Genomic DNA, 26,217 nt, shown 5'->3' with positions numbered 1-26,217 from the left:
ATTGTAGAGTTGGAAAAGGTCCAGGAAAGGGAAACCAAAGTGATCAAGATGGCATAACCCCCTATGAAGAAAGGTTGCAGCGTTTGGGAATGTTTAGTTCAGAGACAAGTCGAGTAAAGAGATAGAAGTTTATAATACAGTGGTACCTCGGGTTAAGTACTTAATTCGTTCCGGAGGTCCGTTCTTAGCCTGAAACTGTTCTTAATCTGAAGCACCACTTTAGCTAATGGGGCCTCCTGCTGCCGCCGGAGCACAATTTCTGTTCTCACCCTGAAGCAAAGTTCTTAACCTGAAGCACTATTTCTGGGTTAGCAGAGTCTGTAACCTGAAGCGGATGCAACCTGAAGCATATGTAACCTGAGGTACCACTGTATCATGCATGGGCTGCGGAAAATGGATACTGTCTACAGAGAAGTTTTGCCTCGTCTCTCATAACACTGGAATTCGTGAGAATCCAACGAAGCTGAATGTTGGAAGAATCAGGACGGATAAAAGAAATGACTTATTTATGCAGCACATAGTTGAACTCTCTCCCGCATGAGGCAGTGATGGCCACCAACTTAGATGGCTTTAAAAGAGGATTGGACAAATTCACGGAGAGGCTATGCTCTACTGGAAATCACAGGAGGGGATAGGGTTCGAATCCTGCCTGCCCACGTGCTCCATTCTAGGGAAGAGCCTTATGGAATATCTGAAACAGGGGATACACACGCGCGCAAAATCCTAAGTGTTCCTCGCTTCACACGTTCAATCGCAAACGGGCGGGGGGTGTGGAAGCCAAGGAACGAAAAAATCATTTGAGCTCGACGGGCAGAGACTCTTAAAGAGAGGGCAACTGCTGCTGCAGTCGGAGCCCCGTCCTGGAAAGCTCTTCTCTACGCGGCGCTCAAGCGGCTGCCCGTTCCCCAGTTACCTACCGTAATCCCCCGATTACAAGCGCGTCACAATCACCCGAGCCAGCCTCCCGCCGTGACGTCCCCACAATTGGGGGTGGGGAAACCCCGCTGCGCGCGCTTGCGCGTGCGCAATTTCCCTCTCCTCCTCCCCGCCTGGTGAAATTCCAGGGCTGGCAGGAGCAGCCAATAGGCGAGCTCGGAAGGCGTGACGCCAGACGCAACGTGGGTGGGTCCCCTGTTAGAAGTGCAGAACTTTCCTCCTTGCAACGAAAGCAGGAAGGAAAAGGAGGACACAGGTGAGACTGGTGGCCAGGTAGGCAGCGCGCTTCCCCCGCCCCGGCTGCCGCCTCCTAGGGACTTTCTCTCCCCCCTCTGCTCTGAGTGCGCCCCCTCCCCATCTCACTTGACCCCCACCCACCTGGGCAAGGCTCCAGCACCCCCTCCCCGGCTCACCTGGGTAGCGCAGCGCCTAGCCACGCCCCTCCGCCCTCTGGGTCCAGCGGAGCAGGGCGGGGAATTTTCTAGGACCCTGCCCCGAGAGGAGTGCAATCTCACTTGCTGGAGACGGGAGAAAGTTGGTCGGGATGGGGAAACAAAGGGAAAGGGCGCGGAGGTGGGTGCAAAGCCGTTCCAATTGCGGCTGGGGACGGGGAGGAGGGAAAGTGTTTAGCAGTAGCACTAGAAAAAACGGGGGGGGGGACGTGCAGCCTTCTGACCTCCCCCTTGCACAGGTAGCAGGACCATCCTGAGAGGCCGCAGGACATCAAAACCTATGCTGCATCCATAGTCGGGGAAGGGGGTGTCCTTTTAACTGCCCCAATTCCAGCCTGAAAAACGCTGGAGAGCCGCTGCTGCCTGTCAGTGCAAACAGCATTGAACTAGATGGACAAATATAAGGCACAGGTGAGTGGGTGGAGCTGGAAATGTCCCCTGCCTGAAACCCTGGAAGCCAGTCAGTGTAGCATAGCAACTGCGAACTTGCTGGGTGGTTTACCAGACACAGTGTAAGACACCTTCAATCCACTACAAGTCAACTTCAAGTATATCATGCAGCTGGGATTTGAACCCGCACCCAATTCCTCACATTTCAGATGTGCACCTGCTTTGTCTCTGCAGATGGAGGGGGACCGGCTCGGCATACCCCAAAGCACAGAGGACCACTCCCAGCGGAGCAGCATCTCTTCCGCAGGACCCCGAAGTGAGTGAGAAGGGGGAGGGGCAGAAGAAAGGGCCTGGAAAGGGGGGGCATCGCAGGGGGGTTCTTGACCCTCATACACCAGATGCTGGAAGGGAACAGGCCTGAGCAGGGTTGGGGTTCATGGTTCTGGGATAAGCCCTCAAGATCTTCAAGGTCCTGCCTTTGGCTTGACAGGCCACATTGTTCCGTGGGTGGTGGGAAGTAGGGCATGTCGAATTCTTCAGCTTTCAAATTCCAAAAATGAGGTGACCTAAAAAGTTGTAACATGACTTATAATAATAATAATTTATTATTTATACCCCGCCCATCTGGCTGGGTTTCCCCAGCCACTCTGGGCGGCTTCCAACAGATTAAAATACAATACCCTATTAAACATTAAATGCCTTAAGATGTCTTCTAAAAGTCTGGTAGTTGTTTCTCTCTTTGACATCTGGTGGGAGAGCGTTCCACAGGGCAGGTGCCACTACCAAAAAGTCCCTCTGCGTGGTTCCCTGTAACTTGGCTTCTCGCAGTGAGGGAACTGCCAGAAGGCCCTTGGAGCTGGACCTCAGTGTCCGGGCTGAACGATGGGGGTGGAGACGCTCCTTCAGGTACAGTGGTGCCTCGCAAGACAAAATTAATCCGTTCCGCGAGTCTCTTCGTCTTGCGGTTTTTTCGTCTTGCGAAGCACAGCACTTAGCGACTATTAGCGGCTTAACGGCTTAGCGGCTATTAACGGCTTAGCGGCTTTAAGAAAAAGGAAACAAACTCGCAAGAACTCGCAAGATGTTTCGTCTTGCGAAGCAAGCCCATAGGGAAATTCGTCTTGCGGAACGACTCAAAAAACGGAAAACTCTTTCGTCTTGCGCGTTTTTCGTCTTGCGAGGCATTCGTCTTGCGAGGTACCACTGTATACTGGACCAAGGCTTTAAAGGTCAGCACCAACACTTTGACTTGGGAATTCAAAAGATATTTTGGTTAAAGTAATATAATTTAGTTTTGCTTGGTAGTTACAATGTGTGTAAAATTGCATGGAAATCATTAAAAATGATTGGCAAGTACTTGCCAGTATTGTTTATTATTTTTTATTATTTAGCATTACCTGACATTTTAAAAGATAGCTATTTGAAACATTCAAATAATAATTAAAATTGGCAATAAGCTAAAAACATTACACGTCAAGCTTCTACATACCTTTGTAGGTTTGCCTAAAAAAAATAAAAATGGAGACAGTAATGCTTCTGTAAAGCAGTTGCTGAAAACCACAGGAGGGGAGGGGGGCTTTTGCGTTCAAGTCCTGCTGGCCGGTTTCCCATTAGGGCACCTGGTTTGCCGTTGTAAGAAGCGGATGCTGTACTACATGGGCTCCCTTTGGCCTGATCCAGCAGGCTCTCCTCATTTACTTAAAATGTTCTCAGCAGGTGCCAAAAAGGATACAATGATGTCATTCGGCAGGGAGTTCCAAAGTTCAGGTGCTGCCACACTAAAATATCTTTTAACAAATACAGAGCAGGTATTATGTGACAAATCAAAGCGACCAAGTGTGGTAAAGCAGTCTGGTTTAGATGCCTGACTGCGTCTGGTTTCTTCATTTGAAAATTGAAGGAGATTGTTGGTTTTGGGGGCTCCTGCGTCATTTGCACACAAAACGGGGCAGGAGTTTATCGGGAATCTGGATCTCCTGTGACCTCTTCTCAGTTGCAAGAAATGTGTTCATGTCCCAATCCTCCTCCTTCTCTTGTCCCAGACCTGGACGTCCTGGTGTACCTGATCGATGACACGGTGGTCCGGCTAACAGTGGACAACCTGCCGTCAATCACGGCCCACGAGCTCCATCGGATTATCTTGGAAAGCCTGAGGTTGCCTGAGGGGGCCCTGGAGCTATTTTCTCTGTGGCTGGTCTCCCCATTTCTTGGTAAGGCTCCGCGGCTCCTTTCTAAATGAGCCCTTAACTCCGTCGCTGCTCCTAGCACCCCTGGAGAATTTGTTGTTATGCCAGCTAGCGGTGAGGGGTCCCAGAGCATGTGCAAAGTGTCTTCCTCTCGCACCCACCTTCTCATGTTCCTTAACCCCAGAAGAAGGTCCCCCTGAGCATGTGCAGAGTGCCTTTCCCATGGGTGATCTGCTGATTCCTGGCACTTCACAAACTGATTGTGGGATGTAAGCCGCAAATCTGCTTTTGAGAGCTCATGCAGCAACCTGAGTGGATGACTAAGGTGTGAGTCAAGCAAGTCCCAGGTTTGAAAGTTGTTCATGTATGTTTTTCTTTGTTTGTTATTTCTTGGTGAAGGGATTGTATATGTTTAGTGATTCTTTTTTCTGTTTGAAATTTGCAATAAAAATATTTTATAAAAAAAAAAATGAAAGTTGCTTGTGGCAGGAGCCCCTGAGGTTGCTTTGAGCAATCTGCCGTTCTCTCCGCCTAAGCCCACATCTGGACTTAGGTAATAAACTTGCTGACCTAACTTCAGCGATGTGTCCAGTTACAGACAGGTAGCCGTGTTGGTCTGCCATAGTCAAAATAAAAAAATTCCTTCCATTAGCACCTTAAAGACCAACTAAGTTAGTTCTTGGTATGAGCTTTCGTGTGCATGCACACTTCTTCAGATACACCCTGTATCTGAAGAAGTGTGCATGCACACAAAAGCTCATACCAAGAACTAACTTAGTTGGTCTTTAAGGTGCTACTGGAAGGAATTTTTTTATTCAGCGATGTGGCAACCCTTGATGCATATTTTTCTTTGGAACTTCCCTCCAAAAACCCACACACCCTTTCCCTTGTTTCAAATGCATTGCTGTGTAAAATGTGTTGCTAGCGTAATGAGCACCATACAAATCAAATTCCAGGTCCTGCTTTGGGGCTCCCTGTTGGGGCAGCTCATTGTCCACTGTGAGAACAGGACGCTGGACTAGATGCCCTTCGGCCTGATCTAGCTGCAGAAGGGCTCTTCACATGTTTGATTATTTTTCTAAAAAAAAATAGCCCTCCTGTTCCTAGAATCATAGAATTGCAGAGTTGGAAGGGACCCCAAAGGGTCATCCAGTCCAACCCCCAGTGTTAGAAATTAGCCAGGCACCAGGCTCATTCTTGCAACAGGTGCGGGTCCAATTGTGACCAAATGGAGCTCTCTAGATGCCAGGTTGGCGACTGGGAAAGCAAAATGTCACTTGGAGAAGGATCCAAAATATTTTCCTTGGTGCTTGCATTTGTTTTATTTTGGATTGTTTTATGTTTTAATGTGTTGCGACTGCTTTGAGATTCAGTGCTTAAAATATAAAGCGGTATAGAAATGAAAAGAAAATCATCATCATCATCATCATCATCATCATCATCATCATAAGCTCCACCAAGGGGGAAATGGCATCTGAACATTCCATTGTGGTAACCATTTGGTGATTGGGTTATATAGCTGAGTTTCTGCAGTGTAGGAGTCACAGCTAACTGCATCAGTGCCTCGAAATAGTTTACAAAATAAAAACACACAATATACAAAATTTAGAACTCAGCTTAAGCAACAGAGATGAAAACATATGAGCAGCATATACAGTGCAAAAGGCTTGCTGGAATGTTCAGTTGTTTTAGCCAAGTGTCTTAAACTTAGCAGGGATGGTGCCTGCTTGATTTCTAGTGGCAGGGAGTTCCATAGAATTGGGCCCAACACACTGAGACAAAATAGGAAGTGCATGAAACACTTTATCCAAATGTGGGTAATGGAATGGGCTGATGACACTGTCTTTCCTCTTGTTATCAAGTGAGCTTTGCCAGCTCTGGGAGCGATCCAGCGCTGCGCTTGCAAATGATCTTAGTGATCTGAGATGGAAGGGTCCAAGTGGTCTCTGAGGCACCCTGAACAAAAGTTGTTCAGGGCTTTGGAAATTAATGCTTTAGCCTTTAGCCTTCCCTTTGGCTGGAGGGGTCAGTCTCTGGGGAGCCTGCTGAATGCCCTCACTCTCTGCCATCTTTTTCTCTCTCTCTTTCATCTTGGCAGAACTGCAGCTGAAGCCCAAACACCAGCCCTACAAGGTCTGCCGCCAGTGGCAAGACCTCCTCTTCCGCTTCACCAGCTGCTCCAAGGATGAGATCTTCGAAGGTGTGGATGTGAGCAAAGTTCCCTCCTCCGGCCCCCCAAACTGCTGGCCCCCTCCTACCCTTCTGCTGCAACCGGGCAGAGAGTTTGGGGGCCTGCTGGTTGCAGCCTCCCTTTCGAGAGGGGGAGGGACGCCTAGTGGGCAAGCTGGCACCAATCCGCACAGTAGTTCTGGAGGCTGTTGGGGATGTGGGATGGGGTCCCTTCTGTGGCTGCCTGCCTGGCAATGCCGTGGGCAGGTATGGCTTCCCCTGGAAGCAGCCTGCTGCAGGGTTCTCACAACTCACAGCTTTCTGGGCCTGCAGGAGAGGCTGTTTTGCTTTTGACGTGCCCCATATAGCCGCGTTCTTGAGCTGCAACTGGTCCCCTGCTTCTTTTAATTAGACAAATTCGTGGAGGGCAGGATTATGCTCTGCCTTCTACGGCGGGAGGCAGCAGTGCTTTTGAATCCCAGGTTTCTGGAAACCATGGGAGGGGGAGAGTTGCTGCTGCCGCCACTGGCTTCATCCCGCAGGACAGTTCTTAGGTTCTCTTTCTCCTCATCAGATGAGCCGTCACTGCAATTCCGAAGGAACATCTTTTTCCCAAAGAGGAAGGAGGCCCAGGTGAGTTCTCCTAATGGTATCCTCTAATTGCATACAGTGGTACCCCGCAAGACGAATGCCTCGCAAGACGGAAAACCCGCAAGACGAAAGGGTTTTCTGTTTTGGAGGCGCTTCGCAAGACGAATTTCCCTATGGGCTTGCATCGCAAGACGAAAGCCCATAGGGAAATGCTGGCGGTCGGGAGCAAAGACTTTCGCCCACAGCCGGCCTTCAGAAGAGGACCTCTTCTGAAGGCCGGCGGGGGGCAAAAGTCTTTGCTCCCCCCCGCCTGCCTTCCCCCCCCCCCGCCTGCCCCGGGCGATCTTAAAATGCTGGCGGGCGGGAGCGAAGCGTTCGCTGCCGACCCCCAGCATTTTAAAATCTCCAAGGGACAGCAGAGAAGTCTCTGTCCTGGGGAGATTTTAAAATGCTGGGGGTCGGGAGCGAAGCGTTAGCTGCCGACCCCCAGCATTTTAAAATCTCCCCCTGTCCCGGGGAGATTTTAAAATGCTGGGGGTCGGGAGCGAAGCGCTGCCGACCCCCAGCATTTTAAAATCTCCCCGTGTCCCGGGAAGGTTTTAAAATGCTGGGGGTCGGGAGCGAAGCGTTAGCTGCCGACCCCCAGCATTTTAAAATCTCCCCCTGTCCCGGGGAGATTTTAAAATGCTGGGGGTCGGGAGCGAAGCGCTGCCGACCCCCAGCATTTTAAAATCTCCCCGTGTCCCGGGAAGGTTTTAAAATGCTGGGGGTCGGGAGCGAAGCGCTGCCGACCCCCAGCATTTTAAAATCTCCCCGTGTCCCAGGGAGGTTTTAAAATGCTGGGGGTCGGGAGCGAAGCGCTGCCGAACCCCAGCATTTTAAAATCTCCCCGTGTCCCGGGAAGGTTTTAAAATGCTGTTCCGAAGGGGGGGTGGGGACACCTGCCCCCGCCGCCCCACTTCGGAAAGCTGTTCCGAAGTGGGGAGGGGGGGCGGGGACACCTGCCCCCGCCGCCCCACTTCGGAAAGCTGTTCCGAAGTGGGGAGGGGGGGCGGGGACACCTGCCCCCGCCGCCCCACTTCGGAAAGCTGTTCCGAAGTGGGGAGGGGGGGGACACCTGCCCCAGCCGCCCCACTTCGGAAAGCTGTTCCGAAGTGGGGAGGGGGGCGGGGACACCTGCCCCAGCCGCCCCACTTCGGAAAGCTGTTCCGAAGTGGGGAGGGGGGGTGGGGACACCAGCCCCAGCCGCCCCACTTCGGAAAGCTGTTCCGAAGTGGGGAGGGGGGGTGGGGACACCTGCCCCAGCCGCCCCACTTCGGAAAGCTGTTCCGAAGTGGGGAGGGGGGGCGGGGACACCTGCCCCCGCCACCCCACTTCGGAAAGCTGTTCCGAAGTGGGGAGGGGGGGTGGGGACACCTGCCCCAGCCGCCCCACTTCGGAAAGCTGTTCCGAAGTGGGGCGGGGGGCGGGAACACCTTCTGAAGGCGGACAGGGGGCGAAAGTCTTTGTCCCCCCTGCCTGCCTTCCCAGGGGCTTTTAAATCGCCCCGGACAGCGGAGAAGTCCTCCGCTGTCCCAGGGTTTTTTAAAATGCTGGGGGTGGGAAGAAAAGCCCTTGTCCCCCCCCCCCCCAGCCTTCAGAAGAGGTCCGGGGGCAGACTGTCCCCGGACCTGGTCCGAAGGCGGTTTCCCTAGGAACGCATTAATTGATTTTCAATGCATTCCTATGGGAAACCGTGCATCGCAAGACGAAAAAACCGCAAGACGAAGAGACTTGCGGAACGAATTAATTTCGTCTTGCGAGGCACCACTGTAGTTTTCTTTACTCTCTAGGTAGTGCCATTGCACAGTACGACAGATTCACGAAGGAGAGGTCTGATGACTCTGTTATGGCCTCTACAATTGGAAGCAGCAATGCTTCTGAATGTTAGCATCTAGGAGTTGAAAGGCCAGCTGGCTCGGCCCCAGCTGGAACGTCTCCCTCTCAGCCTTGCCACTGCGAAGATTCATCGACCTCTGCTCCGACATACATCAGCTTGCAGACTTGAGCACACTTTGCTCAGCAGTGTATACTACGCAACAGAAGAGGCTTGAGGCTGTAGATACATACTAAGCTATGCATTTATTAAACATAAATCAGGACAAAGAAACATGTTGCCTTTCCTTGCCGTCTTCTCGGAGAGAGAGAACAAACAACAGCTACACAGAGCAGAAGTTCCGCTTACGTCTGCAGTCTGTGCTGGAATGTAAACAGACACGCAACAACCCCATGTCTGCAGCAAAAAGGTGGAATGGAATCCTCAACACTGAATACCAGTTGCTAGAAACCCCAGGAGGGGAGAGTGTTGCTCCATGTTCTCGAGTCCTCCTTGAGGATTTCCCCTTTGAGGCATTTGCTTGGCCACTGTGAGAACAGGATGTTGGCCCAGATGGGCCTGATCCAGCAGCCTCTTCTTACATTCTCTGCCCCTTCCCCTGTTTGGTTTTTGAACCTGCTTGCTGTCTGTGTGCCCATCCTCATTTCTCATCTCCTTGTCCCAAGATCCAGGATGAAGATGTCCTGCGGCTCTTGTACGAAGAAGCCAAGTACAACATCCTGGAAGGGCGGTACCCTTGTGACCTGGCGGACTGCGAGGTGCTGGGAGCCTTGGTTTGCCGGGTGAACTTGGGGCGCTACGATCCGGAGCAGCACACAGCCAGTTTCTTGAAGTAAGTGGACACAGCTATGGGGCTGAGATCTGTGGGGTGCTCAGCCCTTAATGGGGGGGGGGGATTGGGTGCCTGTGCAAGGTGGGGCTGGGGAAGGCAAATAAGAGGGTCTCTGAAGGCTCTTGAGGCATCAAAAATGGCCCAGATATAAAAGGAGGTGGTAACATTTGCAAATGCTAAAATGTTGTATGTGCATGAATTGACAAGTGGAAAGCTGATGGTTAAGGATAATAAGTTTTAAAACAACAATAAAAAACTATTGTAATAGAAGGTTAATTGTACAGAATGGAATGTGAACAACTAGAAAAGACACAGCAGCAACTAGAGGAAACTTTGGGCACATCAAGAATTGGAAAACAATTTTTTTTGGGGGGGGAGTATTAAATTTGTCTTAATTTGTGGCTGATCTGGTAGAATTTGGAGAATCAATAAAAATGTTTTGGCGAGAAAAGGGAGGAGGTGGCAATCACCAGTGAGCTGGTGTGGAGGGAAGAGGAAAGGTGTGGGGAGACTTTCCAACCACAGCAATGGAATCCTAGAGTTGGATGAAACCAAACGCAAGTTGAAGGAAGATAACTCATCCTGTCCCCAAGTGGAGGGAGATCAAGCCGGGGGGCTGGGAGTAGGTGATAGGGGGCCAGTGAAGGATCCAATAGCATGCAAAAGACTGCATGCACACCATATGTTGAAAGCACATTTAATGCACATTCCCCCCTCCCCCCAAAAGAGGAGAAGAATGGGAACTGTAGTTCGCCCTCATCAGAGCTTCAGTTCTCAGCATGCTTGACAAACTACAATTCCCAGGATTCTTTGGGGGGAGTCATGTGGTTTAAATGTATGTTGTGTATGCAGTCACACTTTTCTGAGAAGAAGAGGTCGGTCGTCAATTTTAGTGAGCTAGCTCTAGTGGCCTTGACAACTTCCAGGTGAAACTATTCCACTATATAATCTTCATTACACAAGGTGCAATTGAGAACAAAATAATCATAATTAAAAATTTAATCCATTTTTAATTAAAATCTCTAATTATACTTGTCTAAAAAGATCTGTTGTCTGCTTAGAAGTCCCCTCTGCTGACTTGCTCTGATCCTTTCCAGTTTTTTCACTCTGTTCTGTAGGTCCCAAAAGGGTAAAAATCTAATTAAGAAGCCGGTGATTTCTTGATCAGAACAGGCTGTTAATTCAAAAGAAACGTGTCTCAAGAATTTTTGCCTCCGGCCCATCATTTAAGGGACATTTTCATTGCCTAATGAATTGCGTCCCCCGTTGGCTGATTCAAACACAAATCCTTTGGGAGGCAGGAACCTCTTTTTGTCTGTCGCCTAACATGACCAAAAATCTTAGCATGTATTTCTGAAGAAAATGTGACTTTCTCCAGCACCTTTTGAAGTAGCTACTTGCTTGTAATTTCATAGCGAAGCTATGTGGACTGTCCTTGTTGACCTGTCAGCCTAGAACAGGGTTAGCTGGTGAAGTGCCCTCCGTTCCCCGTGGACTACAACTTCCTTAGTGGGTCATGCAAACTGCTATTGTGAACAATGCTTTTTATAGGCAGCCCTGTATCAAAAAAGGGTTTTAATGCTTGATGTTTTGTTATGTTTTTATATGTGTTGGAATCAGCCTAGAGTGGCTTGGGCAAGCCAGCCAAAATTAATTATTATATGGGGTAGGGGGCACTAGGAATGAGTTTATAGAAACACTGGTTTAGAGTGGCCCCTCATGAGGAAAACCCTGTAGGGCTGTAATCTGCACCCCACAGAGCTTTGTGGGGGGCAGAGGGAGCTGTAACCTTACCCTGTGCTGAATGAGCTTTTTCCTCCCCCCTCAGAGAGAGGCTGGACTCTTTCCTGCCTTCCCACCTTTGCCGAAGAGGCCACAGACTCCTCTCGGCCCTGTGGAAGCGAGGCAGTGTCCACTCGCCTGCGGACGAACAGGGCCTTCTGCGAGCTTTCGGGGAGTTGCCCAAAGAGGAGGAGGCCTGCGAGGACCGGGCTGCCCTGCGCAAGCTTTACCACTCCTACCTGCAGAAGTGCCACGAACTGCCTCATTATGGGTGAGTCCGGTGGCTTGGTGGTTGTGGGGATGGGAGTGGGGATGCAGAATGGGCAACCTGGATGCTGGCGCATGGCACATCACAGGGTGGTTTCTGTCAGGGTGCCCTGGCCTTGCTGGCTGCCATGTTCATGGGCTGTCTGCGCGCGCTCTGCCTCCTGAACAGCATCCTGTTCTTGCAGAAGCCAAATACCCCTAAGAACCAATGAATCCAGATAGACTGCCTTTGGACCTGGAGGTTCCACAAGGGCATAAGAAGAGCCTAGCTGCTGGATCATGTCAAGGGAGGCCTGTCTAGTCTAGCATCCCATTCCCACAGTGGCTAACCCAGATGTCCCAGTGGGAAGTTCTTGAGCAAGCAGGGCCTTATCACATACGCCCTCCTGTCTGCACTTGAGATTTCCCACTTGCAATTCTCTCCTTGTGTTTCTTTCCCTCCCTTCCAGGTGTGCCTTTTTCTATGGGGAAATTGACAAACCCGCCCAGGGCCTGCTGCATCGGGGAGGGCGCAAGGCGGTAGTGGTTGCCATCAGCCTGGAGGGCGTCTCCATCATCGACAGCAAGGAGAAGGTAAACTCAAAAGATTCCTGCTTTGCAGCGGGTTAGGCGAGACGACCCTAGAGGGGGGTCTCGTCCAGCTCTACGATTCTGTGAACTTTACAGTTCTATGATTCTAGGGGTGAGCGAGCCCTCCTCCCACTGGGGCCTGCGCTCTTTCTCTCAGGACCTGGGCTAAGCCCTCTGCAGCTCTCCAGGCTCCAGAGCCCCTTCCGGCCTCGTGGCCTGGGCTGCTTTGTAGAATTTGCAATATGGAGAAGGGGTGAGGGACTTGTCGGCAGAGGAAGAAGTGGTGTCTTGGGGCCCTTCCCTTCCCTTTCTTTTCTTATTTATTTATTAACCAAAAAAAGGGGGAGGGCAAATGAAAAGAAATAAAGCAACAATTTGGAGATCTAAACCATGAAGCATCACAGCCTGGAAGGTCAAAAGCACAAAGGTCCAACACTTCCCTCCCAAAGGAATCTGTCAGGGAACTGACATTGGAGCCAGAGGCGGAGGCAAGGCTCTCAAGCGATGCTGGAGAAGGGCCCAGCAGGGAGAGAGGCAGCTCATCAGCTGGGGAAGGAAATCAGCATAACACCAGGGATAAAGGGGGGCAGATGGGGGAATCGGCGAGGGGGCTCCAAGACTCCTCACCGGAGACCAGCGGGGAGAGCACGGGTCCTCCACTACCCACACCCTCCCTGCGCAGAAGACTTCCGTGCGGGGAGAGGAGGAGGAGACTTGGGGTCAAACAGCTTTTATGCTGGAAAAGGTTTAAGAAACGCCCACTGACGGATTCTGCTAGCGACTGAGGCAGCCACGAAGTGAAGGGCTGTCCAGACAGAAAAGGTTTAACAAGGCAACATAGCCAGGAGTGGCGGCAACTTACGCACGAGCAGACGGTCAGACCTCACCTGGAGTACTGTGTCCAGTTCTGGGCACCACAGTTCAAGAAGGACACTGACAAACTGGAACGTGTCCAGAGGAGGGCAACCAAAATGGTCAAAGGCCTGGAAACGATGCCTTATGAGGAACGGCTAAGGGAGCTGGGCATGTTTAGCCTGGAGAAGAGGAGGTTAAGGGGTGATATGATAGCCATGTTCAAATATATAAAAGGATGTCACATAGAGGAGGGAGAAAGGTTGTTTTCTGCTGCTCCAGAGAAGCGGACACGGAGCAATGGATCCAAACTACAAGAAAGAAGATTCCACCTAAACATTAGGAAGAACTTCCTGACAGTAAGAGCTGTTTGACAGTGGAATTTGCTGCCAAGGAGTGTGGTGGAGTCTCCTACTTTGGAGGTCTTTAAGCAGAGGCTTGACAACCATATGTCAGGAGTGCTCTGATGGTGTTTCCTGCTTGGCAGGGGGTTGGACTCGATGGCCCTTGTGGTCTCTTCCAACTCTATGATTCTATGATTCTATGAACCCCTATATTCATTACAGAATCATATAGTATTAACTCATACAAAAGCTCCTTTACAAGAAACAGAAGACTTGGGTTCTTTGTTTTTTAAGTATTCTCCATCCTGTGAGTTCCATCATCATTGAAATAAAAGGTTCTGCTTAATCTTAAAGGAGCCAGATGTTTGTATGTGCTGGTATCACTGAGCAGATGTGTGGTGCCTCAATATTTGTATAAGGAATAAAATACTTTAGATACTTTCAGTTTAAAGAGATAACCTTTTCAATAAGCGATGTGTGGTGGGGGTCTTTTTCCAGTTCTGAAAGAGTCCAGGTGCCCAGTCTTGGGGCAGCGTATGAGCCAATAATAATACTAATTAATGCTAATTTTATTTTTTATACCCCACCCATCTGGCTGGGTTTCCCCAAGCACTCTGGACACCTTACAGCATATCTAAAAAGATAATGAAAACATCAAGCATTAAAAAAAACCTCCCAATACAGGGCTGCCTTCAGATGTCTTCTAAAAGTTGTGTAATTCTTTATCTATTTGACATCTGAAGGGAGGGTGTTCCACAGGGACACATACACACATTCTTGCACCCCTTGCACACTATCCGTCTTTTCTGTTCACCCACCCCCTGTTTCCCGGCAGCACATCTTGCTTGGCCTGGCCTTCCAGGAGCTGTCCTGGGACCACACTTTCCCCAACGAGGAAGAGCACATCCTTTGGCTGGAGTTTGATGGGGAGAATGAGGGCACGCCCGTCAACAAACTCCTGAAGGTCTACTCCAAGCAGGTAAGAACCTAAGAAGGGTCTGCAGGACCAGGCCAGTGGCTCACATCCTCTTCTCTCAGTGGCCAATCAGATGCCTTTTCTGGGAAACCTGCAAGCGGGATTCGAACACAAGACCCATCTCCCCTCCTGTGCTTCCCAGCAGCTGGTATTCAGAAGCATTGCTGTGCTCATGCGTGCATGAATAACTGGCAAGCACCAAACCCTTATTTGGAAGAGCAACACTTTTTAAAATATTCTTAGCTTTTAACACAACGAAACAAAATAAATGACGTGCTGGCTGTCCAGCAATGATCCTCCACAAAATGTCTGGCCGCAGAAACAATTCTCACTTTGCATGGAGAACTCAGCCCATCTCTTCCGGGCTAAGAGATGCCTCGTCTTGGGGCCCAGCTTGTAAGAATATAAGGTGCCCCAAGACTGTCATAAGAAAAGCAGCTGTGTTTTTAAATGTATTGGGTGCCACAGAGCCTAGAACTTGCCTATCAGAAGGTCGGCGGTTCGAATCCCCGTGAGCTCCCGTTGCTCAGTCCCTGCTCCTGCCAACCTAACAGTTCAAAAGCACATCAAAGTGCAAGTAGATAAATAGGTATCATTCCAGCAGGAAGGTAAACAGCGTTTCCGTGCACTGCTCTGGTTTGCCAGAAGCGGCTTAGTCATGCTGACCACCCGGAAGCTGTACGCCGGCTCCCTCGGCCAATAAAGCGAGATGAGCACGCAACCCCAGAATCAGTCACAACTGGACCTAATGGTCAGGGGTCCCTTTACCTTTACCTTTTTTACTTTTTATTCTGCCTTTCCTCCAAGGAGTTCAAGGTGGCATAGCCCCCACCTTGTCCTCCTCACAACAACCCTGCGAGGAAGATAAAGCCAAGAGGAAATATAAATAATTATGTAATATTACTAACTTCAAAGGACGCGGGTGGCGCTGTGGGTAAAACCTCAGTGCCTAGGACTTGCCGATCGTATGGTCGGCGGTTCGAATCCCCGCGGCGGGGTGAGCTCCCGTCTTTCGGTCCCAGCTCCTGCCCACCTAAGTGCAAGTAGATAAATAGGTACCTCTTTATAGCGGGAAGGTAAACGGCGTTTCCGTGTGCTTCGCTGGTGCCGGCTCGCCAGAGCAGCTTCGTCACGCTGGCCACGTGACCCGGAAGTGTCTTTGGACAGCGCTGGCTCCCGGCCTCTAGAGTGAGATGAGCGCACAACCCTAGAGTCAGACACGACTGGCCCGTACGGGCAGGGGTACCTTTACTTTACTAACTTCAAATAGTGACTGGCCTAAGGTCATCCAGTGAGCTTCATGTGAGCTTTACGGGTAGGACTTCCTGTTTTAATTGTGCACAGAGCCATGCACGTTGATGGCACTATATAATTCAATGCTAACAATAATGACCAAGTGGGGATTTGAACTCAGGTCTCCCAGGCCCTAGCCCAGCACTCTTAACCGCTGCAGTTAGCTGCTGCTCCTTCCTTCCCTCCAGGCTGAACTTATGAGCGGCCTGATAGAGTATTGCATTGAGCTGAACACGGCTGCCGAGGGGGGAACTCTGGACCCCAGCGCTGCATCCTCCTCCTCTGCGTCCCAGAGCCCCACAACTGACAGGCGGCACCCCAAGCTCCAGCGGCAGAACAGCGTCCTCTGCAGCCGGATCCAGCATCTTTCGACCATAGACTATGTTGAGGATGGTAAGTTGGCAAAAGCTAGGAGCTGGGGTGGGTGCCAGATGCGGAAGGTTGTGTGGTTGAAAGGGTGGGAGGCAATGCAGCCTATGCTAGGGGTGGGGGGGATGTTAAGTTATTTTTTGTGAGGTCTTTTGGCTTCCCAGAGGTAGATTGCGGCTGACCACTGTGGGAAACAGCTGCAGAGAGAGCCTGTGGCCTTCCAGGTACAGACGTACCTTGGTTGTCAAACGCCCTGGAACTCAGACATTTTGGCTCCCGAACGCTGCAAACCTGGAAGTGATTGTTCCTGTTTGCAAATGTTCTTTTGGAACACAAATGTCCGACAGGGCTTCCACGGCTTCTGATTGGCTGCAGGAGCTTCCTGCAGCCAATCAGAAGCCATAATTTGGTTTTGGAAGTCAAACAGACTTCTGGAATGGATTCCATTTGACTTCCAAGGTACAACTGTACTACATTATTTTGATGCCGTCTTTTGACTCCCCCAAAAAACCCCTTCCCAGGTGTCTGACAAATATATCTCAGGGGGCAGACGTTGCAGAACCACAGCTTCCAGCATCCCTCACCAATTGCCCCACTGACTGGGGGTGCTGGGAGTTGGAGCCCAACAACAGCGTTATGAAAAGGATCAAAAAAACGAAACTGGCGAATATCACAATGCTTACACACAAGCCTCTGTTGTGTCCCTTTTGGAGCTCTGTGTGGAGTTCCAGTTGCCTCGTCACAAAGAGCTGAGAGGGAAAGGGGCGACAAAATTGATTGAACAGCTGGAGCAGCTGCCCTTGCAATTTTCTTTTGTTGCATTTATTGTTGCCGTTTAGTCGTGTCCAACTCTTCGTGACCCCCTGGACCAGGGCACGCCAGGCACTCCTGTCTTCCACTGCCTCCCACAGTTTGGTCAAACTTATGTTCGTAGCTTCGAGAACGCTGTTCAGCCATCTCGTCCTCTGTCGTCCCCTTCTCCTTGTGCCCTCCATCTTTCCCATTTATAGCTTTTATAGCCCACCTTATTCTGCAAGAAGCTCAAGGTGGCACAGAGGGTTCTCCCCTCCTCATCTAATCCCCACCACAACCCAGTAAGGTAGGCTAAACTGAGAGAGGCAGGGACACCCTGTAAGCTGTATGGCCAAGTGGAGATTTGAGCTCTGGACTCCCAGGTCCTAGTTTGACACACTAGGCACTACACCACAGGGGCTCAGGTGGACAGTGCTTGGGGCCCTTTAGCTTAGAAAAAAAAGTCAGGTGGGAACATGATAAGAGGTGTTTAAAACCATGCATGATGTGGAAGAGGTGACTAGAGAGGGTTTTTCTTCATCTTTCTCATTCTAGTAGAGTACTGTGAAAAGTAAGGGAGGGGTAGGAGACTGCCTGGACCCAGCACTTCTACACAAAGTTCATAGTTTGTAACGCAATATGGCATGGAAATAAATAAAATAAAAACCAAAGTGCATTGTTAAACTATGGAACTCACTCCCACAAGAAGCAGCGGCGGCCCACCAACTTGGATGGCTTTAAACGGGGATGAGGCAAATTTATGGAGCTGTAGACAGCTTCCAGGACCAGAAGCCCCTACCCCACCCCTAGGTGCCAGTGGCTTGGAATTGCAAAGAGCAGGAGAGGGGGGGCCTGTTGGACTCATGTCCTGCTTCTTGGGCTTCCCAGGGTCAGGGTGCTGGGCTAGATGTACCAGTTCCCCACCCCTGATCTATTCAATTGTCAGATTAAACCCCTGATTTGATGACTGTTGGCTGTACCAGAGAAACAGAGCCTCCAAGCATAGGGACAGTCTACCTCGGATTGCTGAGTCCTTGGGATAAGGAACACTGAAGAGGGTTGTCGCCTCACTGCTCTGCTTGAGGAAAACGTGATGCTGGACTAGAGGGACATATATATTTTTAACATTCCCCCCCCCCCCGGCAAGGTTCCTCTTGGGGTAGGAACCATTGTTATCTCTGCACTGCTGGACCTGGACTGGACTGCCTTGCTGTTGTTGAACAGTTTCTGCTTCTCTCCCCAGGGAAAGAAATCAAGAGGGTGAAACCCCGCCGGACTACCTCATTCTTTGGCCGCCAGTTGTCCAACGCCCCCACCTCCTACTTGGCTGTCCGGGGGGCAGAGAATCTGGAGCAGGGCTGACTGCCTTCAGCGGGTAGCATTATTGGGACCAATCGACTTGGGGGGCAGCTGAGCTGTCGGCATTCTAACCACCTTCTGGGATTGAAGCCAAACTCTCCCCCCTCTAAAATCCCACACCCACAATACATCTCAAGTAACTTTTCTCCCCATTTCTGAGTTTGTTCACAGTGTGCAGCAGAGGATCCAGGCAGCTGTCTGTCCTTTGATGGCTGCGTCCTGCCTCCTGCTCTGCTTTTTCTCCAAATTTGGTTCTGCTGCGCATATGAGGTTCAGGGCAAGGAGGAAGAACATTGGGGACCACTGTCAGAGGGAAAGCTGAGCTCTAATCTTGCATCAGATATCTGCTTGCCTTGACCTGCCTCTTATTCCAGCAGTTGCATCTTCAGAAACACTCTTTTTTGCAGACAAGATACTTGTTTCATTCGTTTACTTCAAGCCCCACTACATTTCTCCTGTTCCTTACAGAGAGCCTGGTGACTGGGGAGCTATAGGGGGGAAACATTTGAAGGAAGCAGGGCTGGGAGACACCGTTTCAGATGCAAGTCAGAGCATGTTTATTTGCAGAAGAGTTTGTCTGCCTGAGATGCAGCTCTGGTGAGTGAGCTCTGTACTAGCTGCACCTCCCCACACCCAGCTACAGCCCCCAATGTTGGCATTCTGAAGGGGGTTTTTGTCTGCACATCTGAACAACTTCTTCATTCATCGTAAATGCCCCACTCCCAAAAAATAGGTTCCAATTTCCTTGAAGTAGCCTGAACATAGCCATATGTTGGTACTGCTGCAAGGAAGGATTTATGCAACACGAGGGCTCCACACATTTTATTTCTTTTTGCCTTTTGCAGAAAATTTAATTTCACTCCAGAATTGTAACAGGGAATGTTATTAAGCATTTTACCTTAGCAGGCTGGGAATATTCAAAACAAAGGTGTGCTCTGAGAGATGTGAACTCTAGGGGAGAAATGTGCCATATTTCCATTTTATATTTGGGTGTTTAGAAAGGCACAATTGCATTTTCAGATAGGGCACAGCTGGATCGTGATGTGTGTACACATACCCCATCGACACGTCTGGAAGCCTCCCAGAATTGGGCAAGAAATGAGTGGTGTTTAGTGCATCTATTAACTTTAAACATACGTACCCTGTTTGAGGTTGTACATTCACTTCTGCACTTGGGAGAAAAAAACTATGTTGAACTGCTGCAAGCAACTTTGAACCCAAAGAACTTTTTTGTGGCAGAGGGTGGATGTCATTACATCTAGAAAAGCCCTAGCTTTGCCAGTTCAGGGGCTAGGAAACTTGTGGCCCTGCAGATGTTGAGCCAGTGGTCAGTGCTGATGGGAGCTGGTGTTGCACAGATCTCCTCACCATTTTCCTTCTCCCTAAGCCTGCAGAGCATCCGTGAGGGATGTCTTTGCAGCTGTGATTGCTCCCCCCTCTGCCAGCATCTCTCTCCCTGCTGTGCCTCTAAGGCCACTGCTGCTCTTTGTAACTTGCTCGTAGGGACCTGGGCATTGACCTAGCCACAGAATGCACGGTAGGAGAAACCTCATCTTGCAAGCAAAGTTTGGGGAAAGTGCCTTTTTTTAACTTCCAAAGAAATACTATGCAACGTGTTTTACACTAATCTTTATTATCAGTGTGTGTTAACTCACTAACTTTGTATAAAGGATCATTTGTTTGTTGCAATAAAGATGGTGGATCTGAGTATGCGCTGTATTGTTTTAAAACATCACTTTTTTATTATTCTGAGCATGTCCAAAGTATCGGGGATAGGCTGAACATCCTCTGTTCCTGCTAAAACTGCAGCGTTGCAGTGCTTGCATCAAACATATCACAATAAAAGATGCTCTGACCTTTTTCTCTCTATGGGCTGGGGTGGGGAGGGGAGGGAAACTACTCCAAGAGAGGGCAGATACGAGGCTTCAGTTGCTCCTACTGGGCGTGCTCAGCATGCTTCCAAACGCTTGGCCAGGAATGCCATTTGTATAATTTACTGCTCATGTTCCAACCCCGCCAGGGGCCGCCACTGCTCCGCATTCCCAACAGCTGCACATTCCTACCCTCCATGTTCTTCCTAGAAGTTGTACGCCCTCTAAAATAACTCTCCAGCCCAGGCTATTCTCAGGGTTCCCACATTTTTCTTGCCTTCTCCTCTCTTGCCCTACATGGGGCTCGCGTCGTCTGCCTGGCATTCGAGCAAAGGTTTATATTTAAGCATTTAGTGCCAGGCCTACTTTAAGCCTAGGAATCTCCTTGTATTTCATTTTCGTAACAGTTTTCCTAATGCTGAGGCCAGAGGAAGTGGGGGGCAACTGAACAGGGGGCGAGGAGCAAGTGGCTGTCTTGTGTCTGTGCATTTGAGCACAGGCATCCCTGATGAGGGGGAAAGGATTCGAATGAAGACTTTCCCCTCTTCTGCTCCACCACAGTTTCTTACTCTTACAGTTATCTCCCACGTTCCTCTCCCAAGAAGCTCAAGGTGGCACACATTGCTCTCCCTCCTCATTTAATTCCCGCAACTATAACCCTGTGACGTAGGTTAGACTGGCGCAAGTGAGCTTCATAGGTGAGTGAGGATTTGAACCTTAGTCTCTCCCGGCTCCTAGTCTGGCATCCTAACCACTGATATCCTCCTCAGCAGCAGCAGCATTATTATTATTAACTACAATTATTATGTTAAACATATTTTATTGGTCACAAGTATTGGACTTGTTTCCAATAATCATAAGAAAAGACATTGCAAGTAGGTTGGATAGTCATAGATGTGTTAGTTGAGATTCCTGCATTGCAGGGAGTTGGACTAGATGACCCCTAAGGTAATATGATTATAGGTATAAAATGATGGGGGAGTATAAAATTAGGGGGAAAGAGCTCTGTTTAGTTCACTCCGTCTAAGAAATTTGTTTTTGTTATTATTAGATACACTTCAGCACCTTTGAAATCATTCCTAGTCAGCGCATAAGTTAATTACTGGCTTTAGGTGTTGTTTGCCCTGCTGGTCGGCTGCTTGGGAAGAGGCAATGGAAAATCTCAGGCTGGCCTTTGCTCAGCCCCCTCGCCACACCCCGCTGTGGTTGCAATGCAGAGCTTAGATGTTGACCTTGCGCAGAGGCAGGGGTGTGTGTGTGTTGGTTAGCAGAGGAGATGTGACGGACAAATGACAACTGCATTATGTTTGGCAAGAATTCTCGTAAAGGCCACAGTGTGCACAGGACACATTCTGGAGAAATGAGCAATGCAGCGATTTTAGAGGGAGGAACAGGCTCAAAGCTCCACTCAGCCCTGGAGCTCTGCAGCTCTACCTCCACGGTTGGTGGCAGTGATGCTTCTGAATACCAGCCACTGGAAACTGCAGGAGGGGGGAGGGATCTTGCACTGGAATTCTGCTTGCGGGTTTCCCAGAAGAGGCATCTGGTTGGCCACTCCGAAAAGAGGATGATGGACTAGGTGGGCCATTGGTCTGGTCCAGCAGGCTTTTCTCATGTGCTTACATTCTTATGAGAACTTTGGCCCAAACACTCTCAGCCTAGCCTACCTCACAGAGTTGCTATGAGCTCAAACTCACACCCCAACAATTGCAGCTCTTTCGGTGATGCTGGACCAGTCTCTCTCTCTCTCTCTGCCCCCCCAACCTACCTCACAGGATTGTTGTGAGGATGAAAGGGAGGAGCCTAGTACACTGCCCTGATCAGCCAATAAATGGTGGCACCTGCACCATAGAGTATATTTTATGGCATTAACCATTCCAAGTGAGAATCTTTTCCACAGCAAAAATCTACTTGTTATCTAATCTTGTTATTTATACTGTATATAAATATTCTGTCTTCTTTTTAAAAAGAACATTTTTATCAACCTTGATTTATTTCTACGATAAAATTAAAAGTGGAACATTGACTGAATAAGTTTTTTTCATTCCTGATTTTAGGGGACTTTTTAAAGTGAATCAAACATAGTGGTGGTCAATGTATTTTTGAATGTTGGTTATAATCTGGATGGTTATGGGAGCTACTTCTTAAAGCAGTGTGGGGATTTTATATAGCACTGTGTCATCAAACATAAAATATATTTTTCAGACTGCTAAGATGTAACCCCATAGATCACTGTCAATAAATCAAGGGCAGTTGCTGCAGTGGCAAGTAAGAGTCTCCCAACTGAAAAAACAGAGCTCTGGTCTCAAATGGGTTGCTGTTATATTTAACGACTCCAGCAGGCTTGGATAGCTTTCCAAAAACAACTTAAAATGCTGGTGCTTACTTTGAAAGGCTTGGGACCCAAATACCTGAGGGGGGCCCTATTCCCAATATCAGCCTGCCTGTGTCTTTTTAGATGTTCTATAGAGTCCCTTCTCCAAATATCCTCTGAAGCAGAAGTATGCTTAATAAATAGGCATTTCCTGTGGTGGCACCCCAGCTTTGCCCCACCCCAAAGAAGCACCTTCCTATCTGCCCAGACATGTTTCTAGCCTGACTCTTTAATTCACCATATTCTTGCTTGTTGGTTTTCACATTCTATTTTTATGCTGCAAGTTACTTTGTTAACACCTTTGTACACCACCTTGAAATCTTTTGCTGACAGTTGGCTAATAAATGCTTTCAAGACATAAATAAACTGTGTGGGGTATATTTAGCCCATGGCCTGCTTCATGAATCATAAATGCACTTGTGACATCCCTGTATGTCTCAGAATCTTCTTGTTCTATTTGGGTGTCTGAGATTCATTGAGCTATAGAGAAGGAAATGCCCAGGAGGTGGGTGAGAGAAGAAGAGTTGGCATAATCATTTCGCATAAGCCATGGATTGGGAGTGAGTGGGCAGTGCTGTGGTTTTCACCAATACGATCACAAGAAGTTAGACCATTGGTTCATCTAGCCAAGTATTACCTACACTGACTGGCAGCAGCTCTCCAGGATTTTAGACAGGGTTCTCTTCCAGTCCTACCTGCAGATGCCAGGGATTGAACTTGAGGCCTTCTGCATGCAAAGCCAATGCTCTCCCACTGAGCCACGGCCTTTCCCCTTGGCAAAAGTACTACTTGTGTCTGAAAGGTCAACCTTCAAAGGTCTTGCAATAACTCTGCTTCTGATAATAATAAAATGGCTGGACCAGGAGCTACTTGCAAGCTATTAAAATAGCAAATTGTTTCATGCTATGTCTGACTTCACCCAAATGCCGTGGGAGAGAATTGTGCTAATTGTGTAATAGCTCTGCCCTTACGAAGGTTCAGGGTGTACAATATACACAGTTTGTGTGGAAAAAATACCGAAATATTCCCTTCCACATCTTACTGGGCCCTTCTACAAATTACTGTCAGACTTCTGTTGATCTGCAATGGGAGCTATTAGCATTGCAGAAACTATTTCTCATTTACCACGTCATCATCTATCATTGCTCTTGGCAGCTGTGTGACAGCCATAAAGTCAGCAGGTGAAGCTTTTCCTAGCATGGGGATTAAGGAATGTTGAAGGCTGCACCCGTGCAACTTCCTCCTATTAAAAGCACAGGAGCCCTTCAGGGGGAAGAGAAAGTGGGTGAAAGGGAAGAATGTAGGAACATCCCTCTTGGTTTCGATTCCTGACATTCTAGGAATTAGGGACTCAATCGGCAGCTGCCCACACTCACAAACATGTTACACTGGCCAGAGAACACCTTATTAAATAGCACCTTATCAAATACAGAGGTTCTTCACTGGTGAGGCAGGTACACTGTGCATGCTCCTGGTACTGGTCTCCTCTGCTCAAGTTTGTAAGAGGAGGTTGCCAGTTTGCATGGAGGAGTTGGTGGTGCAAAGAGTTAAGCCCCTTTGGTTGGAAAACTGCCTGCCCCTTTTCTTCCTCCATAAGCCAATGCTTTCATACCTTTAAGAAACAAGAACACCTTTCAAGTAAATAGGAAAAATATGTAATATAACAATTGAGTAATCCCTTTCATTAGCATTATTGAGGAGTGAATAGCCAGATGTGTCATAAATACCGGTAATTGGTTTTGTTATTGTTAGTGGCAACACGAATGGAAAATTCCAGGCACTGGTGAACAGCCACAAGATTGTCAATCAACTACTGGTATGTTGAAGTGCGGTCAGTGGCTTAGTTGAAAAACTAACCTGCCAAGTAAAAGTGGCCAGAAACAATAATCCACCATCTTTTTATATGTTTTTGGCATCTATTCATTTCCTTTATGTGCCGTGAAGAATGGATGAGAAAGCCACCCAAACGCATTGGAACTTATACAGAGATTTGCTTTTCTAAATATATCCTCCAAATCTACATCTCATTAAAGACACTGAAATGCTTGAATTGGCAAAATGCAAACACCTGCTTTTGTCTGTTAAATACACTGTTACATACATACATGTTTTGTTTTGGTTATATTCCTGTCTAGCTAGCTAAAACAAGCACACAAGAGGAAAGAGCCAAATCGCAAGTTGCATTGTGTTTTATTTTGTAAACTTTGCATCTCCTCACAACCTGGTTTTCTTCCTGCTTGTCTTCTGAGGTTGGTGTCGTTGGCTGCTATTAGCTCATTTGGCTGCAGCAAATAGTCTTTGCGTGGGGAGGGATGATGCTCTGCTTCTGTCTTCCTGCAGACACTGCTGTGCTGAATCATCAGGATGACAAGAGCGGACAGCCCTCCATTACCTCCCTGATGACACTCTCACAAGGATGTCTCAGTGGGAAGTGCCTCATTTGGACACTCTGCCTCTCTGCTAATGATGGCCCAGAGTCTCACCTCTCCACATGTGTCCTCCTGGCTTATGGGGAGAGGAAGCAGATGTCAGATCCCAAGCTGTTCCTCTCCCTCATACCCGCCCCAGGAGGCATTTCCTGCAAGCACAGGCCCATGGCTCAAATAAGCATTGGCTAATTTATATGAAGATAGACACATTTAGTTTTATGGCCATTTAGTTTTATTTTAATGAAAGAAAAACTCAGCAGTGGCTCTTGCTCCCAATACTTACTCTGAGCTTTTTCTCTACTCTTAATTTCTTGTATGAATCGCTTTCCATAAAACTTAACAGTAAAAGCCACTATTCTAGAAGCATATATAGAAATGCAATTTGTAATCCAGAAATTGGGATAAAAATATCCCCACTATGGGGTGTGCCAACAGGGTAGGGCTTGATGGGCCAAGCTAGTCCACACTATATGTTTAAAGCAGTGTCATACCACTTTTTAAAAAGCATGCTCCCCCCCCTCCCAAATAATCCTGGGTAGTGCAGTTTGTTCAGGGTGCTGAGAGTTGTTAAAGGTAAAGGGACCCCTGACCATTAGGTCCAGTCGGGACTGACTCTGGGGTTGCGGTGCTCATCTCACTTTACTGGCTGAGGGAGCTGGCGTACATCTTCTGGGTCATGTGGCCAGCATGACTAAGGCACTTCTGGCAAACCAGAGCAGTGCACGGAAACACCGTTTACCTTCCTGCCGGAGTGGTACCTATTTATCTACTTGCACTTTGACGTGCTTTTGAACTGCTAGGTTGGCAGGAGCTGGGACAGAGCAACGGGAGCTCACTCCATCGCTGAGAGTTCTTAGGAGGTCCCTAATTTGCTCACAGATCTACAATCCCCAGAGTGTTTTAACATTCAATCCTCTTTCCCAGGGAACTCTGGGAATTGTAGCTCTGCTCATAGAACTATGTACACTGCCTTGAACTCCCTGGGAGCAAGATCAGGATTAAGGTGGAATTAATAGTGATAATAATTGTTGCATAAATTGATGCTGAGATTACAAGGCTCACAGCTACTCTGGAGGCGGTCAGTGTGGTGTAGTGGTTAAGAGTGCTGGACTAGGACCCATGTGACTAGGGTTCAAATCCCTCCTCAGCCATGAAGTTCCCTGGGTGACCTTGTCTCAGGCACAGTCTCTGAGTCTAACCTACCTCACAAGGTTTTTGTGAGGGGAGAGAACTATGTATGCCACTTTCAGCGTTATGGAGGGAAGGTGGGATTATAAATGTAATGAATTGAACAAAAATACCCCTTCAACCACAGACGGGCAACCTGCAGCCTGGAGCACCTCATGTGACCAACTGCTTGCTTTCATTTGGCCCAGAGAGGAAAAGAGGAAATAAATCAATAGTAGCTGAAGGGGAGAGAGGATGGGTGTTTGTGTGAATGGGCATGTCTGCATGAGAGAGATAATATGCAAGGGTGCTGGATGAAGGAGTGATGAATGAAGGGCCG

The 26,217-nt window shown here is 48.8% G+C and overlaps 1 protein-coding gene across 3 annotated transcripts; it reads left to right on the top strand.

The window, feature by feature from the left end:
• The first annotated feature begins 983 nt into the window (after positions 1–983).
• Positions 984–19,743, top strand: FRMD8 (FERM domain containing 8). Of its 3 annotated transcripts, none has more exons than XM_081174178.1 (11): positions 984–1,192; positions 1,988–2,094; positions 3,821–3,988; positions 6,063–6,164; positions 6,708–6,766; positions 9,266–9,432; positions 11,261–11,485; positions 11,931–12,054; positions 14,083–14,226; positions 15,705–15,909; positions 17,921–19,743. In XM_081174178.1, exons 2-11 carry the CDS (start codon positions 2,013–2,015, stop codon positions 18,037–18,039), a joined length of 1,395 nt encoding a protein of 464 aa, XP_081030304.1. In that variant the 5' UTR covers positions 984–1,192; positions 1,988–2,012; the 3' UTR covers positions 18,040–19,743. The 3 variants fall into 3 exon arrangements, with proteins under 3 accessions (XP_081030304.1, XP_081030303.1, XP_081030302.1); XM_081174177.1 differs by having other exon boundaries at positions 984–1,209; positions 2,013–2,094; XM_081174176.1 differs by having other exon boundaries at positions 985–1,192; positions 2,013–2,094.
• Positions 19,744–26,217: the final 6,474 nt, after the last annotated feature.

Source organism: Podarcis bocagei, assembly GCF_964188305.1.
Source record: "Podarcis bocagei genome assembly, chromosome: 16".
Taxonomy (NCBI): Eukaryota; Metazoa; Chordata; class Lepidosauria; order Squamata; family Lacertidae; genus Podarcis; species Podarcis bocagei.
The sequence above is the reverse complement of the archived record's forward strand: the minus strand, read 5'-3'. Positions and strand labels throughout refer to the sequence as shown.

Bases quoted from the DNA above. Each gene is read 5' to 3' on its own strand.
- FRMD8 (XM_081174178.1), top strand. From the start codon at position 2,013: ATGGAGGGGGACCGGCTCGGCATACCCCAAAGCACAGAGGACCACTCC. The intron at 9,433-11,260 runs GTAAGTGGACAC...CTCCCCCCTCAG, and splicing joins CACACAGCCAGTTTCTTGAA to AGAGAGGCTGGACTCTTTCC. The intron at 14,227-15,704 runs GTAAGAACCTAA...CCTTCCCTCCAG, and splicing joins TGAAGGTCTACTCCAAGCAG to GCTGAACTTATGAGCGGCCT.